Source organism: Leiobunum rupestre, chromosome 11 (assembly GCF_980474605.1).
Source record: "Leiobunum rupestre chromosome 11, qqLeiRupe1.1.hap1, whole genome shotgun sequence".
Classification (NCBI taxonomy): Eukaryota; Metazoa; Arthropoda; class Arachnida; order Opiliones; family Sclerosomatidae; genus Leiobunum; species Leiobunum rupestre.
The window spans coordinates 43,536,559-43,553,408 of record NC_143394.1 but is presented as its reverse complement, the minus strand read 5'-3'; the positions used below and the strand labels follow the sequence as shown (position 1 = coordinate 43,553,408).

Below are 16,850 nucleotides of genomic sequence, written 5' to 3'. Positions count from 1 at the left end.
TGTGGATTTCAACAATTTTATGCCATTATATAATATTGAGGTTATTAAACCATAAAGTAATTAACTAATTTACGTTTCACATCTATAAAGTTGATGACGCGTTTTTCGTCACGGAGTGCCATGTGACGTATTTAACGTCACATCCCGTGAACAAGGTTTCATTAAAGAAAATGTTTAAGCACTTATGTATAGATATAAGAATATTTATCTAACAAGGAGACATCCCAAAGTGTAACTCACCGATTTTGTTCAAACTTGGGGGATTGCTAGACCTTCGTGTATCATGAAAAATCCCAAAGGGAATTTATTCAATGGCCAACCGTTTTGCCATGGCAACGAAAAATGGTTTTGACAACACAAAATATTAAATTTTCCCATTGAAAATAGCATGGGATTTTGTCCTCAAATTGATCAAAAGTTGATCAGTTTTGACTTTTTTTTTTTGGCAATTTTCATCTATTTTTTCTATTTTTGGCATTTTCGAAATTTTGAAATTTGTCAAATTTTTTCACAGGGGGGGTCCTTGGAATCGGTCAGAATCCCATGTTATTTTCAATGGGAAAATTTAAATTTGTTGTTGTCAAAAACATTTTTCGTTGTCATGGCAAAACGGTTGCCAATTGAATAAATTCCCTTCGCGTTTCAAATAAATACGAAAGTTAGATTAACACTTGTTCTCTAAGACAAATATTATTCAGTACAAAATTTCAATATAGTCTTATTTTTGGCCTACAAACGCCTTTAGAAGTGTTCCACCCGCAATACACCGGTGTAAAGGAACAAGTAATCTACCAGGCGCAATCACAATAATCTAACAAAAGCCGCGGTCACACTAGACACTTTGGAAACGTTTTAAAATGGTTTTGAAAGAAGGAATGATAAACTTTGGGTGTCGAATGTATTAAACGTATGCCTATTAATGCAGTTGACACCGAAAATGTGTAATTTGAACTCTCGAAACCGTTTTAAAACGTCTCCAAAGTGTCTAGTGTGAACGCGGCTAAAGTAAATTTCGAAAGGACGATATGATAATAAGTCGACGTAGTAAATAGAAAAACTCGGCTTTAACGATAATAAGGTAATGCCTAATTCGGCAATCATAGAGGGAAACCTTAAAACTCATTTGTAATTGAGACAAAAGCGCCGGAATCAAGCTTCGGATAATTTGCAAACACTGATAAATTCGCAATCTGTATACAATGCAATATACTCTTACGAGTCATCGAGAAATAGAGACTTACAATATATATACGCGGCGTATCTTTTGTTAAATCGAGCCTCTTTATTAATTATTACGCGTAATCTTCTCGCGAGGTATATTTAAGCTCGGGGGGGTAGTCTAAGTACGCGAGTCCTAAAGACGATTTATCTGAGCCGCGTTAAACGTGATTTCGTGAAAACCCTAATCGGGCATGCAGTCGATCCTTTCTCCTTCTCCGCAGATTCGATCGAAGCGAGATCGCCTTATATCTTCTATCTTATTTAGATAAGGAGCTCCCCGCGCTCCCATACGGAAGAGCTTAGAAGAGGAAACTCTCCCGCCACCTACGGCCGTCTTGAGAACCTGGAGCTCACGCGGGAGGCCTACATTTCCTTCGCTAAGACGGTCAGGGCTGGAGGGGTAGTCGCTGTCAGCTCCATTAGCGTGACAATACATCACGCGTCAGAAGAGAGGCGACTGTCTACATAAAGCCTCTTTGCCAGCCAGATATCCTTCCGCGTCAGACACTGCCTCCATTCGCAGCGCCGCCTCGCGTCGATTCGAAGAAACAACGCGCTTCGTCTCGGATCTCTTTTAACAGGAAACGACGAATTAAAAAGACCTCATTTTCTAAGATTGAACGACGAAAATACTTTTCAGAAAACTTTACGTAACGTTAATAATTTTTTTAAAAAGAGGACCCCTTTTGGCCTTTGAAGAGCTACGTACCTTTTTAATCAATTATTTCAACGTTTTGTTAACCAATAATTTATTATTATTAAAAATATGTAATTTGTGCCGAATTTTCTTAAAATTATCTTTCAGGGTTGCCACAATTCAGATTCAAATTTCCTGACTATTTCCGGTTTTTTCTGACCATTTGTAAGAAATTTTCCCCGACTTTTTAAGGCCAAAATTTTTATTTTAAATTTTACTTCTATCAGAAGTTAATAAAGTTTTAATGGGCTTTTATTTTAGTAAAAGGTTATTGCAATGTTAATAAAATTAGCCAAACTTTCAAGGAAATAAATGGTAATCATAGAATTTGTCATGGATCTCGAGTAAAATTATTTTCAAAAAGAAAAATTGAATTCCCTGACATTTTACAAATTCTAAAAATTCCCTGACCTTTTAGGCCCATTTTTAAATTCCCTGACGTGTGGCAGCCCTGTCTTTGGCGGAAAATTCGGGTTTCTTTGATTTCCTGGATTTAAAGGGAAATACTGAATGTTTCGTCGCAAATAATCCTTTGTAATCGCAAATTCCGCCGATACACTTAGTCGTACAATCAAGTGTACCGGCAATTAGCAACAACTTAAATTACACTAATCTTGTCCGCAAAATCCGTTAATTAAAATCTCAAGATCTCGCAACAATCGACTACAGTTTTTCTCCCCTCTCACCGCAGATTGAAATCTTTTTCTCTATCCCCGATTCTTCGAAACGTCTCTCTCCGCACCCCAGCGTCCTCCGACTCCGAACCCCACCCCTCCCACATCGGTTCCTGGTCGCCAACATTCGATAAATTCAGCCACGGATGGTTGGAGAGATTGGAAGACAGGGAAGGGAAGCGAGGAGCCCCAAATTGATGACGTCAGTGTCCTTTCCCGCTAAATTGAACGCGGTGCGTTGAAACCGGAGGGAGGGTCGACTGACTCGATTTACAGAAGCGGGAGACTTTGAACGATTATAACCTTAATCAAATTTCCCGCCGCTCCGCTGAGGTAATTCGCCGCGCCCCGACAGGGGGAGCTGGTGGCCAGTCGTAGGGGGGGGGGGGGGTGTCTTCGGAGGAGGGGTGAAAATACAGGCGAGGAAAGAGGAGACGCGGCGATTAATTAAATATGAGAGTAATTATGTTAAAATTAGAGGGCCTATAGCCACGCCGGTTAAGGAGACGCTTTCGTCGCCGCATCCCAGAAATGAATAGGTTCCTCTAACTGGTCCGTCGCCATTAGAGAAAAATTCGTTTTACGACAGCACTGACAACGCAAATATTAAAATATCTTACGAATTAAATAAAAGGTTTAATATACGATAAAATGTACTTTTAAATTTTATTTCATAGAAGTAATGTTTTATTTTTGGTTTTTAAACGATTTAAGCTCGATTTAAACTATTTTAATGAATCCTTTAGTTAACTATTTTTACCACAAATTACGAATTTTTCATTATACCTCATTTAAACGGTTTAAGCTCGATTTAAACAAATTCAACCCCTTAAGTTCACTATTTTTAACACAAATTACGAATTTTTATATTACCTCATTTAAACTAATTTAATCAACCCCTTAAGTTAACTATTTTTAACGCAAATTACGAATTTTTATATTACCTCATTTAAACTAATTTAATCAACCCCTTAAGTTCACTATTTTTAACACAAATTACGAATTTTTATATTACCTCATTTAAACTAATTTAATCAACCCCTTAAGTTCACTATTTTTAACACAAATTACGAATTTTTTAGTATACCTCATTTAAACGGTTTAAGCTCGATTTTAACAAATTTAATCAACCCTTTAGTTAATTATTTTATAATAAAAACCGTAATTTTTGTTAAACTCATTTAAACTGATTAAGCTCAATTTCAACACTTTAAATAAACCCTTTAGTTAAATATTTTTAGCCCAAATTATTCCGAATGTTTTAGTATACCTCATTTACGTAATCCCCTTTTATGGCGGGTCTGTTAGGAAGCGGAAAGTTGTTTAAAAACTGAGCATTCAAAGATTTGCAAACATATGTTAACCGAGATTAAATATTTATACTGAATGGTTGAATACATTTCAATACGCTTAAATAAATCTCTTTTGAAACAGATTAAAAATACACCGAAATATTTACAAAATCTACAAAAGCTAAACTTTGTTTCTAAGAAATTACGAAATTTAAAATTATATAGGATTTAACATTCATATAGGTCGTGTTTGTCCGTATAAATGTATAAATTTATTAACTATGTAATGTATGAAATGTCACTAGGACCTATATTACTTTAGCTAACGATGTAACAACTTAAGAGGTTGAAGTTACTTTTTATGGTGACAATTTTGTTCTTATATTTTTTAATTCTTTCTTTGCGTTTATATTGTAGCATTAGTTAAGTTAAAATTTTAACCGTGGCTGATTATTATTATTGAATATTATTCCTACGTAGATAGTTTTTGATATGACAACTTTGACGTCGGATCAGGGCTGTGCGTGGTTTTCGGCAATCGAGTCGGTTATCGAGTACCAAATTTTTTTTAATCGAGTATTCGAGTCGAGTAATATTGAAGTTGAGTCGAGTAATCGAGTACTTGATTAAGGGGAAACTTTCTCTATAAAAAACCTCAAGTAATATTTTTATCGAGTACTTGATTTAGAGCTGGTTTTATTCAAGTAATTATGAAATTAAATTTAAAAGGAGTACAAAGTAACTTTCAATGCTGAAAAATATTTCTTTAATTTAAATGAAACACAGTTTCCACAACTTTGTAGGTACCGTTTATTGCTCCTCAAAAAAAATGTAAAAACCCCTCTTTGAACTTTGAAGCAACGAGGATAGAAAAATCAAATACTCGACGAGTTTAGAGAGTAGCTTATTCGAGTAATCGGGTACCCGAATATATTTTTTTGGTACTTGGTAATCGACGAGTATTCTCCAATTACTTATTCGAGGTCGATTACTAGCACAGCAGGTAGGCTAAGTATAAATGGGGACCCACAATTAGTACCCGTAGAAGGAATTTGGGAAGCCTTTAAATTCTAAAGCAAGCAAAATCATACCCAAAATTTAAAATTATACGCTCTGTTCTAAATTTCCGTAGAAATTTGAACGAATTTAAAAGTTAACTCTAAAACATTTTCGCTTAAATTTTAAATGTGTTGAGCCCTTTTCGTAAGATTAGGGATTTGGGAGGGGGCTAAATTTTCAAGGTGGGCCCCTTGATCAATTAGACCGAATTATTTCAAATGTGAAAGAGACCCAAGAAAAAGCCAGAGCGAATATAACGAAATGAAAACTAGTTTTCTGGTGGGCTTTAACGGACGAATTGAGAAAAATTTTGAAAAGTGGCAAAACTAAAGAGGGAGGTATTCCCCCTCGAACCGAGTTAAGAAGCGAGTCCATTAGGTAAATGTACCAGCAGGAAACGTTGAAGAGAGTAGAGACAATTTTCGAATTTGCATTCCATTACTAAAGCAAAAAAAGGCGGGAGGGGGGGGGGACGAAACGGCGGCTAAACATTAAAACGAAAGTCCGAGGAAAGCATTAGGGAAGCATTATTTGGAATACATATCCCGAGGTAGAACATAAATTTCGATTTGAAAACCTCCTCTCTCCGTCGCTGGGTTTGCTTCCCCCGCCCCCCAGCAGTATAATACGAAAACCACTTACAAGCATTTTCTATTCAAATGTACAAGAAAGAGGGGAAGTGAAGAATTCTGTTATTTTCTCCTTTATATCTCTCTCCTCCCATTACGAACTCCCGCTTCATTTGCATACGGATCGGGGGGGAGCTGAAGACCCCCCCCACCTCAACAAGGTTAATATTATCGGTTAACTTGACCTAATACATCGTCATTAAAATATGAAAAGGGGGGATCGATTAAAATTGTCGCTTTCCAATAGTATTTGTTAATTTTCCGGAAAAATAAAATGCCGAAATATTTCCTTAAAATTTTCCGGAAATTGGAAAAAAAATTTAAACAAATAATTTTTTAAGGGTTTTTAATGTTTTTAACTTTTTATCGATATAAAATGTCTAATATCAGTAAACATACTACAAAACATTAATAGTGTTACATTGGTAATAAGTTTAAAGCTAGTCTAGAGGTTTGGTTTTACGTTTAGATTCAAAAAAATGACGCCAAAATGTAGCTTTATTTAAATTTACAAACAATACATTAGACTAATCATGGAATGAAAACTTTTTTCCGGAAATATACGGAAAATTTTCCGACTTACAACTCTAATTTTCAATTATTCATTTGTTTATAAAGGACACCGCTTTTTTTGAAAAAAAAAAGTAATAAATTTCGCGGGGGCGTGTCCCCTCCTGACTACGCCACTGGATCAAATGTTACTTATCAGTCGCAAGATTTTATTAATTTATCAAATTTGAAATTTAATAAAGTTGACGGATTGGAAAATTTAGCAATCATTGTCAGATTTTAAATTTGACAAAAATTATCAAGACGAAATTTGACGAAAGAGAATTTTGAATTCAATATTTGGCCCCAAAATTTTCCAGATTCGAAATTTTAAATCAAATCTGAAATATTTAAAAAGTTCTTAGATTGAAAATTTGCTAAAATTATCCGATTTTGAAATTTAAAATATAAATATAAATATATTACAAAAAATATGCAATAAAATTAAATATATATGTCAGATTATAAAACAAAAAAAAAACAATTTACATCAAATTCGAGAAGAAAAAGGTGAAATTTTTATCGAAAGTGCAAAAATCAATTTCGCTTAAAAATATTTCCGAACAACAAACGCAAACGCATCTTTTATATTAAATATTACTTTTTATCAATGATTAAATACTTTTAAAGTTAACTCGGTCTCATTTAAATTTAACGCGCTACAAAATTCGCTATATTCCATTTAAATAAAGTCGAGGGCTCCATCACATGAATGTTTGGAAATTCACCGAAATAAGTAATAAGAAATACAATCGAGGAAAATGAAACCTTTCAAAAATCCGAAATAAGTAATAAGAAATACAATCGAGGAAAATGAAGCCTTTCAAAAATAAATGCTCCGAGAATATAATGGATACCAAAAGTTAAACAAAAACGTTTCCTTCGAGAATTCGCTAAAAGGTTCAAAATAAACCAACGCTAGTTTTGGAGAAACCAGGGTTGGGTAAAAACCCGTTTTTTTTAATAAAAACCCAAAAACCCGTTTTTTGTTTGTTTAAACCAGGTTTTTTTAAACACTGTTTTATTTTACTTTTAATCTATTTTTCGCTTTTGTTTAACCGTGCATACATATTACCAATCAACTAAAAATTGATATCGAGAGTATTGTTACAAGTCTCACCAGAATTATGTTTTAGTTTCATTTTTGATTTGGTATAAATGCAGGGTGACCAGGAAAATGATTCGAAAATTTTATAGAAAAAATAGGAAATTTTCAAGCGAATTAAAGGAAAGTATAGGAAAAACCATAAGCAAAATAAGGATTCTATCGAAAAACCGTAGATAAAATTAAGTTAAATATAGGATGAAGAAGGGTACACGACGATATTATATACTACGTTTTATATACTACATGAGAAAAGCTAAGGGGTGAATAGGAAGGTGTTGAAAATAAAGGAAATGTGGTCACCTTGTAAATGTTTTAGAAATGTAATAATTTTGGTAAGAAAATTTACAAACATTTTGGAATAATTTTTAGTTAATTAAAAAAACCAAAATATAAAAAAACCATTGGTTTTTTAAAAAAAATCACTTGGTTTAAACCATGATTTAAACCAGTGTGATTTAAACCAGCCAACCCTGGGAGAAACTTTGCCTTTAATATTTGATAGGCAAATATAGTTAATGTCATAGGTTCGATTTACATTCTACAGTATTATTGTGGTAAAGACTAGATTATGTTTGCCAAACTGAATTGTTTAGAAGTTATCCTTAATACGAAACAAAACTTCTAACTGACGAGGGGGGGGGATGGTCTTTAGTAAGAGGGGCGGAGATGTCAAATATAAAAGCACGTGATGTCGGAAGGGGAAGTGCTCGCGCGGGGGGTTGACCAGGGTATACGTGCAAAGTTACATTATGTTCGGAAAAGAGTACATCTGGTGTCGGAACAAAGGTTCCAAAGCCCGACTAGAAGGGGAAAGGTTAGGAACAAAGAATCGAAACAAGTTGGATGAGTGCTAGTCACTGTTTCACCCTTTGCGTTGTTAGTGAACCCAAGTTAAGCCTTGTAAAATAAATTGTTTATTTTATACGCCTATCTCTTAAATAAAACACAGATTTCGCAATTTATACTTATAAATTAAGATAAACACGTTTGTTCAATTATAATTAGTGTCCTTCAGGTTATTAATATAACCATAAGTGTATAATATTAATACATAAGTGTGACACTTCCTATTCTTCACATGCAAAAGTTTTACAAGACAGACTGCATTACGGGCTTCGTCGTAGTTTTGTGTCCGCTTGCTAACGCGTCACACGTAGCCTTTGACAGTGCCTCGATAGGGGGAGACTTTCTTCTTGTGATGACGTCACTCCGTTACTAGCTCTCAGTAAAAAATTTCCCAAAGTGACAAACTTATGGAACAATATTATAGACTTATGATATAACATATATCAAAGTTCAGCGTTATCACAGGACTCAATCTTATTAGAAAGCTTCTTAAAAAATTATTTTAAAACTTTTTTAAAATGGATCAAATTCGAAGATTTTAATTGATCAAATTTAGAAATTTAAAAAATTCGTTTTTTTTTCAAATTCTATCAAAATCAATTTTTTTTAAAAAATATCGGAAATTTTTTCAACCCAACCCAAAATTTTCAAAATTATCAGATTGAAAAATTCGTTACATTGAGACCCACCCAATTGATGTTTCTATAAAATAAAAGGAATAAAAAGTAAAAATAGCTAGAATATGTTGTTCTAACGTCACAAAACACGGCTTTGTTAGTATATTCTTCGCACGCCCGCTAGAAAAACCTATATTCTTCTGGCGACTGTGACGTAAGAGCAACATATTTTTTTTTTACTTTTTATTCATTTATTTAAGTGTTGTAAGTCGGAAAATTTTCCCGAAAAAATAAAAATTTAATTCCATGATTAGTCTAATATTGTTTGCAAATTTAAATAAAGTGGCATTTTCGCCTCATTTTTTCGAATCTAAAAGTAAAACTAAACCTCTAGACTAGTTTAAACTGATTAACAATGTAACACTGTTAATGTTTTGTAGTATGTTTAATGATATTAGACATTTTATACAGGGTTGCCACAAAATTTTCAGATTCAAATTCCCTGACTATTCCCTGACCATCTTAAGAGATTTTCCCTGACTTATTAAAGCCAAAATTTTTCTTTTATATTTTACTTTTATCAGAAGTTAATAAATTTGATGGACTTATATTTCAGTAAAAAGGTTATTGCAATGTTGAAAAAATTAGCCAAAAATTCATGGAAATAAATGATAATCGTGGAATTTGTCATAGATCTAGAGTTAAATTACCTTCAAAAAGTGCCAAGATAAAATTGTATTCCCTGACTTTTCCCTGAATTTTTACCAATTCTTAAAATTCCCTGACTTTATAGGCCCATTTTTAAATTCCCTGACTATATAGGCCCATTTTTAAATTCCCTGACTTTTCCCTGATTTCCCTGTTTTCCCTGACGTGTGGCAACCCTGTTATATCGATAAAAAGTTATAAACATTAAAAACTCTTAAAAAGTAATTTATGTTACAATTTTTTATTTTTCCGATTTGCGGAATATTTTCCGGAAAATTTTTTTGCATTTTATTTTTCCAGAAAATTAACAACGCTATTTTATTTTATAGAAACATTTATTTAAAAGTTATTTAAACCGAACCATTTGAACGACTAAAATTAAACCACGTATTACGTCAAGACCAATTTAAAGTACTTCACCTTTAAACTAAAGATAATAAGGAGTGTAGGTTGAAAACGATGGGAGAGGAGAGGAGGGGGTGAGTAAAAAATGTCACGCGCGTGTTTCGGGTAGTTGGGAGGGAGGGAGGGAAATTAGTCTATCGAAACCGAGCTCGCAAGAACCTATATATACAAGTGGGCGTGGCACCTTTCTTTCGACGCTACAAAAACGCGCGGGAAAGAAAAGAGTTGCGCGCGGGAAATGATCCGGGACACGCGACACCCATTATCGCGGCGATTCAACGACTACCGCTCCCTCTGCCGGAGAGAGGACGCGCTAAAAAAAAGCGGGAATAAAAGAGAGTTAATAGAGAAGGGGACGAGAGGGAAAGGAAACTATACAGGGGAGACAGAAAGAAAAAGACCAAGGCTTAAAAAAATACGGGTGGGTGAACTGGGCGTTAACAACTAAGCCTACGCGATAATGGGAGGGGTCGTTTGACGTACGCCTTGGTACGGCGCAATCCTATCTATCAACGCTGAGGAGTTTAAACCAGTGATGGGCACCGCTCCTCTCATTGTGAGCGCTTGTTATTATGAGCGAAATTGAGCGGTAAAATGTTTTTTAAAAGAGCGCGAAACGAAAATGAGAGTACCAATTTTAACACTCGAAAAAAGAGCGGAAAGAGAGAAGCGCTTATTTTAACGCTCAAAAAGAGAGAAAAGAGATTAGCGCTTATTTTACTGCTCCAAAAAAGCGGAAAGAGAGGAGCGCTTATTTTCACGCTCAAAAAGAGCGAAAAGAGAGGAGCGCTGATTTTACCGCTCTAAAAAAGAGGAGCGCTTATTTTAACGCTCAAAAAAGAGTGAAAAGAGAGGAGCGCTGATTTTCACGCTCAAAAAGAGCGAAAAGAGAGGAGCGCTGATTTTACCGCTCTAAAAAAGAGGAGCGCTTATTTTAACGCTCAAAAAAGAGTGAAAAGAGAGGAGCGCTGATTTTACCGCTCTAAAAAAGAGCGAAAAGAGAGGAGCGTTGATTTTACCGCTCTAAAAAAGAGCGAAAAGAGAGGAGCGCTGATTTTACCGCTCTAAAAAAGAGGAGCGCTTATTTTAACGCTCAAAAAAGAGCGAAAAGAGAGGAGCGCTGATTTTACCGCTCTAAAAAAGAGGAGCGCTTATTTTAACGCTCAAAAAAGAGTGAAAAGAGGAGCGCTGATTTTACCGCTCAAAAATGCGTGAGCGTGAGCGGATATTAGGCTAGCGAGTACAAGCGGTGTGTGAGCTGAGCGGCTCTTTGACGAAAATGCCCAACACCGATTTACACCCCCCTCTTCGTGTCGTGTCCACGCTGACAAAAACGTAATGTAATACTCGCGGCGTTTGGACAAATAAACGGTCGATACGCATTGGCGCGTGCCGAGAACTATTTTTGATGTCATTAAAAGCGGTAATTTCAACGCGGATATTCCGTCCCCCCCTCCCGTTAGAGTTTGTACAAACAATGTTGACTTTAGACTGTTAAACGAAGAGCCTGGTACGACATTCGCCAATTCAAATACAAACTTTTGTCAAGCTACGGCGAAATAAAAAAGATTAACTGGGGGACCAATACATTATTACGAAGGGAAGGTAAATAGTCGAAAAAATATATATATCGAAAAAGAAGCGAATGGGAGGGGTCTAATATCTCGGAAAACAGACTAAAAGCTTAATTTTAAACAGAAGGAGAAAAAGAAACATTGGAAACACGCGCTATTATGGAATCATCGCGGACTCTTACCTCACACCCAAATAGTAGGTTGCTTGTATTATAGTCCCACCTTAAATGGGAATACCAGGTGAGGTTGGAATAAGTACGGAATATCGAAATAGCTTTTTCCCAGAAATTGATTATAATTTGTAGCCCGGGAGGGGAAGGGGGGTTGTTATGTTTATGGATTTCTCGCATGCCACGCCCACTTACTTCCCCCACCCCCTCAACGACGGGTTAGCAGAGTACATGAATAACATAAAAATAGGATCAATGTGGAAAAATCTGTTAAGGTTATAACATTTCGCAAGCGGTATTACGGTACATTTACGCCTCGCGTTTTAAATCCATATGTCATTACACAGGTATACAGGCCCGACAAGAGACGGGGGAAGTCGGTACAAATTACCGGGGCCCGTGCTTACTAGGGGCCTGGGTTTGAACGAACGAGGTTTACTTATCGCCATAAAAAGTATAACTATATCCAGTATTAACGGCTCACTTTGGGGCCCGGAATTTATATTTTATAGAGGCCGGGCCCGTACATCCTAGGGGCCCGGGTTTGAACGAACGAGGTATACTTATCGTGGGTTTCTCTCCATAAAAAGTATAACTATATCCAGTATTAACGGCTCTTTGGGGCCCGGAATTTATATTTTATAGAGGCCGGGCCCGTGCATCCTAGGAGCCCGGGTTTGAACGAACGAGGTATACTTATCGTGGGTTTCTCTCCATAAAAAGTATAACTATATCCAGTATTAACGGCTCACTTTGGGGCCCGGAATATATATTTTATGGAGGCCGGGCCCGTACATCCTAGGGGCCCGGGTTTGAACGAACGAGGTATACTTATCATGGGTTTCTCTCCATAAAAAGTATAACTATATCCAGTATTAACGGCTCACTTTGGGGCCCGGAATTTATATTTTATAGAGGCCGGGCCCGTACATCCTAGGGGCCCGGGTTTGAACGAACGAGGTAAACTTATCGTGGGTTTCTCTCCATAAAAAGTATAACTATATCCAGTATTAACGGCTCTTTGGGGCCCGGAATTTATATTTTATAGAGGCCGGGCCCGTGCATCCTAGGAGCCCGGGTTTGAACGAACGAGGTATACTTATCGTGGGTTTCTCTCCATAAAAAGTATAACTATATCCAGTATTAACGGCTCACTTTGGGGCCCGGAATTTATATTTTATAGAGGCCGGGCCCGTACATCCTAGGGGCCCGGGTTTGAACGAACGAGGTATACTTATCGTGGGTTTCTCTCCATAAAAAGTATAACTATATCCAGTATTAACGGCTCACTTTGGGGCCCGGAATTTATATTTTATAGAGGCCGGGCCCGTACATCCTAGGGGCCCGGGTTTGAACGAACGAGGTATAGTTATCGCGGGTTTCTCTCCATAACAAGTATAACTATATGATAACGTCATATTTAAATATTAAACACATTTTCGGAGTTAATATTAAGATCCCGAAAACGGTTTGGGAAATTTCATACCGTAACGATCGAAAGTTCTTTTAAAAATAAGTAGTAAAGGTACTTGGGCTGTACGAGTAGTGGTTTTACGCAATCGAGTCGTGTTTCGAGTATTAATACATTTTTTATCGGGTAATCGAGTCGGATAATATTTTGATCGAGTCGGGTTGTCGAGTATTCGATTATTCCCAAATTTTCCTATTTCGCGTAGTCAAATAGTCAGAAAAAACCGTTCGGGTACTAGAGTACTCGAGTAGTTAGAAAAATTGTTCGCGTACTTGATTAATCGACGAGTTCTATTCGGGTAGTCGAGTAATTAAGAAAAATTTTAAATAGCCTACTAGTTACTACTTAAATTTATAGTTAATAGTTAGTGCAGGGAGCCGTTGGCTCGCGTGGCATGAATTCCACCACCCTTTTACGCATCGTAACTCGGCCACCTGAATTAATGGCTTTAAATTTCGGTAGATGACTTAGGTCTAAGGTGGTGCCTGGGGTATTAGCCTAGCTGATTATTATTATTATTATTATTGATATTAGGTAACCACTAACAAGTTAAAACAGATAAAAATAATTAACAAAACGCTAAACTAAATAATACTCAGGCACTCACCGCAGAGGGAATTCCGAGCTCTGTCAAAACTTATATACGAATCCAGCCAGCCAAATACCTCAAGGTCATTGAGTTCGTTGGGAATTATTTATCCCGTTTTTCTACCCGGGCGGCTGGCTATGATAAAAAGATATTGTACCCGACGAGTGGTCGAGTACCCTAATTTGGTCTTCGGGAAAAACAATTCGGCGAGTTTGACAGGTGGCTTATTCGAGTATTCGAGTACCCGATTAAGGCAATTTTCTGATACTCGATCCTCAAAAATCGTCGGGTACTGGATGCTGATCGAGTACTCGCACAGCCTCAAATTGTACACTTCTAGCGAAGATATTAATGAACTTATGGTAGCGTTTTTAACAGTGTATTATCAAAAAATATAGGACTCACTCCGATGATGGCGTTTAACTCGGTCATGGTCACTTGCTTGGCCCTCTCTACAGCGGCCGCCACTTGTTGCTGGTGCTGAGGGCGAGAAAATGGGATTAGCCTCAAGTTAATTATCCACCTTTAAAGGTTCACGCTATAGATAATTATACTAAAAAAACAAATGAATAAATTCGTTAGGGGCTACGCTAAAACAAGCTACGGGTAAATTTTTAATTCGTCAAAATAAATCTAGTCGACCAAAAAGAAAAATTTCATTTTCGAGCCCAAATCTCATCAAGTAAGCGAAATAATCGGGCGAGTGCCGGATGCTGGTGGGAAACTTGAGAGAAAGAGAGTCTATATAATAATAATATATTGTATAAGCACCGGCGTAGCACCCTTTTTCCCACGAACACGAACGACTTTGGATCAACTCGACCAACAAGCGTGTAGTGAGAGGACCAAGCAAAGCGAGACAGAGAGAGCACCCATCGGTAGGAATAAGGAAGAAAAAGAAGGGGGGATTATGTTTGCTCTTTCCGCCACCAGGGGGCGGGCAGTGAGGATGGAAAGTGGCGATACAGACGGTGTTTACCGGAGCCTCCTCTTCGCCTTGTTTGACCAAGAGCTTAAACCGGCTTCGGTCAATATTGAAGGAGAGTGTCCGCGTGTGTGCGCTAGCTGTATTCCTTTTCTAACCTTCCTGGACTAACGGTAGCGCCCCCCGCAGAGCCACCCCGAGGGCCATCTTTCGCTCGTTTCTTCTACTAATGCCGCGTTGACATGTCCGTTGTCCGACGTCAGCAAGCTCCCGTAACCGAGCGAATAGCCAATGGTCAAACTTCTTTCTTTATTCGGTTAATATTTGCGCCAGTGGTTCCCATTCCATTCCCGCCGCGCTATTTGCTCAACCGACGCCCGTTACGACTTATATTCTTTACAGCTAGCCTTCGACTGTTTTCGGCCAGCCGTTACTAAGTCGAGACTTGACGTCTAAGCCCGGACTGCCAAAGAAGCAACCATTTTATTTGAAGATGTTTCTCAAACTAAATGAAAACAAATACGAGCTCTTAAAAGTATCGCCACTTAACGGTATAAAAAATTCAAAGTGTATGCCTTTTATAAAAAGCTATTTTTTAGCAAATAGAAATAGAATAAAGAAGGTACTTAATATCTTATAGCTCTTAAGGAATTGCAAATAGACTAAACCAATGTTGATATAATTTCGACCGGCCAAAAATCGATATAATCGATGGATTGTTCGAGGAGGTTTTCGTAAAACGATTGAGAGTGGTATTTAGATTTCACGCTTAAATTATTCAGTGACGTTTTATACGGGAAATTAGAAAGCTTTCTTATTAATAAATGAATTCTTACCTCTTGAGATAGGAACGGTAGAATCTGAGCGATGATAGCGTTCAAGCGCTTGGCGATTTCTGTCTATAAAGACGCAAAAATAAATGAATTAACTTTTAAAAATTTAACGCACCCATTTAATTGGAATTTGGAAATATTAAAATAAATGTTTAATGCGTTGTTCCTTAGTTATTCATTACTTCGTAGAATAATTTTATTTTAGAAATACGAGTCAAATTTTATAAATAATTATTTAATACAAACTTTAATAATGTAAATATTTATATGATATAATTGATCTACAGAACCGTCCACTAAAATGTGGACCAGGGCGAATATCTCCAAAACAATTTTAGGTACGAATTTCAAATTTTCAGGACGCATAAAGCGTGTAGGGGGAAGAGTTACTAAGAAATTGTCGATGACCTTGAACCATGTCTTAAAGGTCATCCAAAAACTATCTCGAGAACCGTAAGTGTTAGAAAGTTGGTTCCAATTAGAAAGGTGTTCCCCGTCACGTTTTAGGTCTAAATAGCGTAGACCCAATCGGATTCGACCAATAGGAAGTCGAAAAAAACACAGAGGTTGTAAAAGGGAAAATTGCAAGAAAGCGCTAATAACTCCAAAACAAGTCGTGTTACATTGTCGAAATTTGCTAGACAATCTCATCATGGTGGGAGATTTTAATATTCGGAAAATAGTATGACCTTGAACCATGTCTTCAAGGTCATACTAAAATTATCTCGAGAACCATTAGGTTTAGAGCAAAAATTCCAATAAGAAAGTTGTTCTTCGTCACATTACCATTAACTTTCTACATTAAATATAAATAATTATTTAATACAAACTTTAAATATGTATATGATATTAGTGATCTACATTACAAAGTTGAAAAATGGTAAATTTGATCGTGTTTTTCAATTTCCAACGCAGCCTAACTTCAATTTACGTTCGTCGCGTTACTCAACGTAAACATCTAATAAATAATAATAATAATAATAATAAATTAGCCTAAGTCATCAAGCGACTTTTGAAGCCTTTTATTTCAGGTGGCCGGGTTACAATGCGTAGGAGGGTGGTGGCAAGCCCTGCATGCCACGCGAGCCAACAGCTCGTTACACTAACTATTACCGTTAACCTCAACAAGTTTTTATGGAAGGGCAAACCGAAGAGCTCGGGGGAAAACCCCTTAAACGAGTGGGGAAAGAACTTGCAAACTCAACGCGGAAGGAGTTGTTCCGAGTTTTCAAATACACTCGTATAGAGTTACAATAGGCTCTGAAGAAGCCCCAAAAATTGCAGCCAATCAGCCACGATATCTCCCCAAGGAGCTTAGCGGTCTACTCAAACTTCGATAAGTCTTCCAATTTACCTTAACCTTATACGGGAGATCGAATCAGCCAAAAGCTCTCCTCGACTAACAGATCGGTAAACTTCATTCTCGAAACAAATTTATCGCCCGGATTTCAAAACAATTATAGGAAACGCGCCATTGCGTCTT

At 36.8% G+C, this 16,850-nt stretch overlaps 1 protein-coding gene across 3 annotated transcripts in view; it reads right to left on the bottom strand.

The window, feature by feature from the left end:
* Positions 1-16,850, bottom strand: part of LOC149922922 (transducin-like enhancer protein 4) — an 85,733-nt gene that overhangs the window by 13,924 nt on the left and 54,959 nt on the right. For all 3 annotated transcript variants that reach the window (XM_090164275.1, XM_090164274.1, XM_090164276.1), the window contains exons 6-7: positions 15,371-15,433; positions 14,015-14,089 (exon numbers count right to left, since the gene is read on the bottom strand). In XM_090164275.1, the coding sequence (XP_090020401.1) occupies positions 14,015-14,089; positions 15,371-15,433 (138 nt within the window). The remainder of the gene's footprint in view (positions 1-14,014; positions 14,090-15,370; positions 15,434-16,850) is intronic.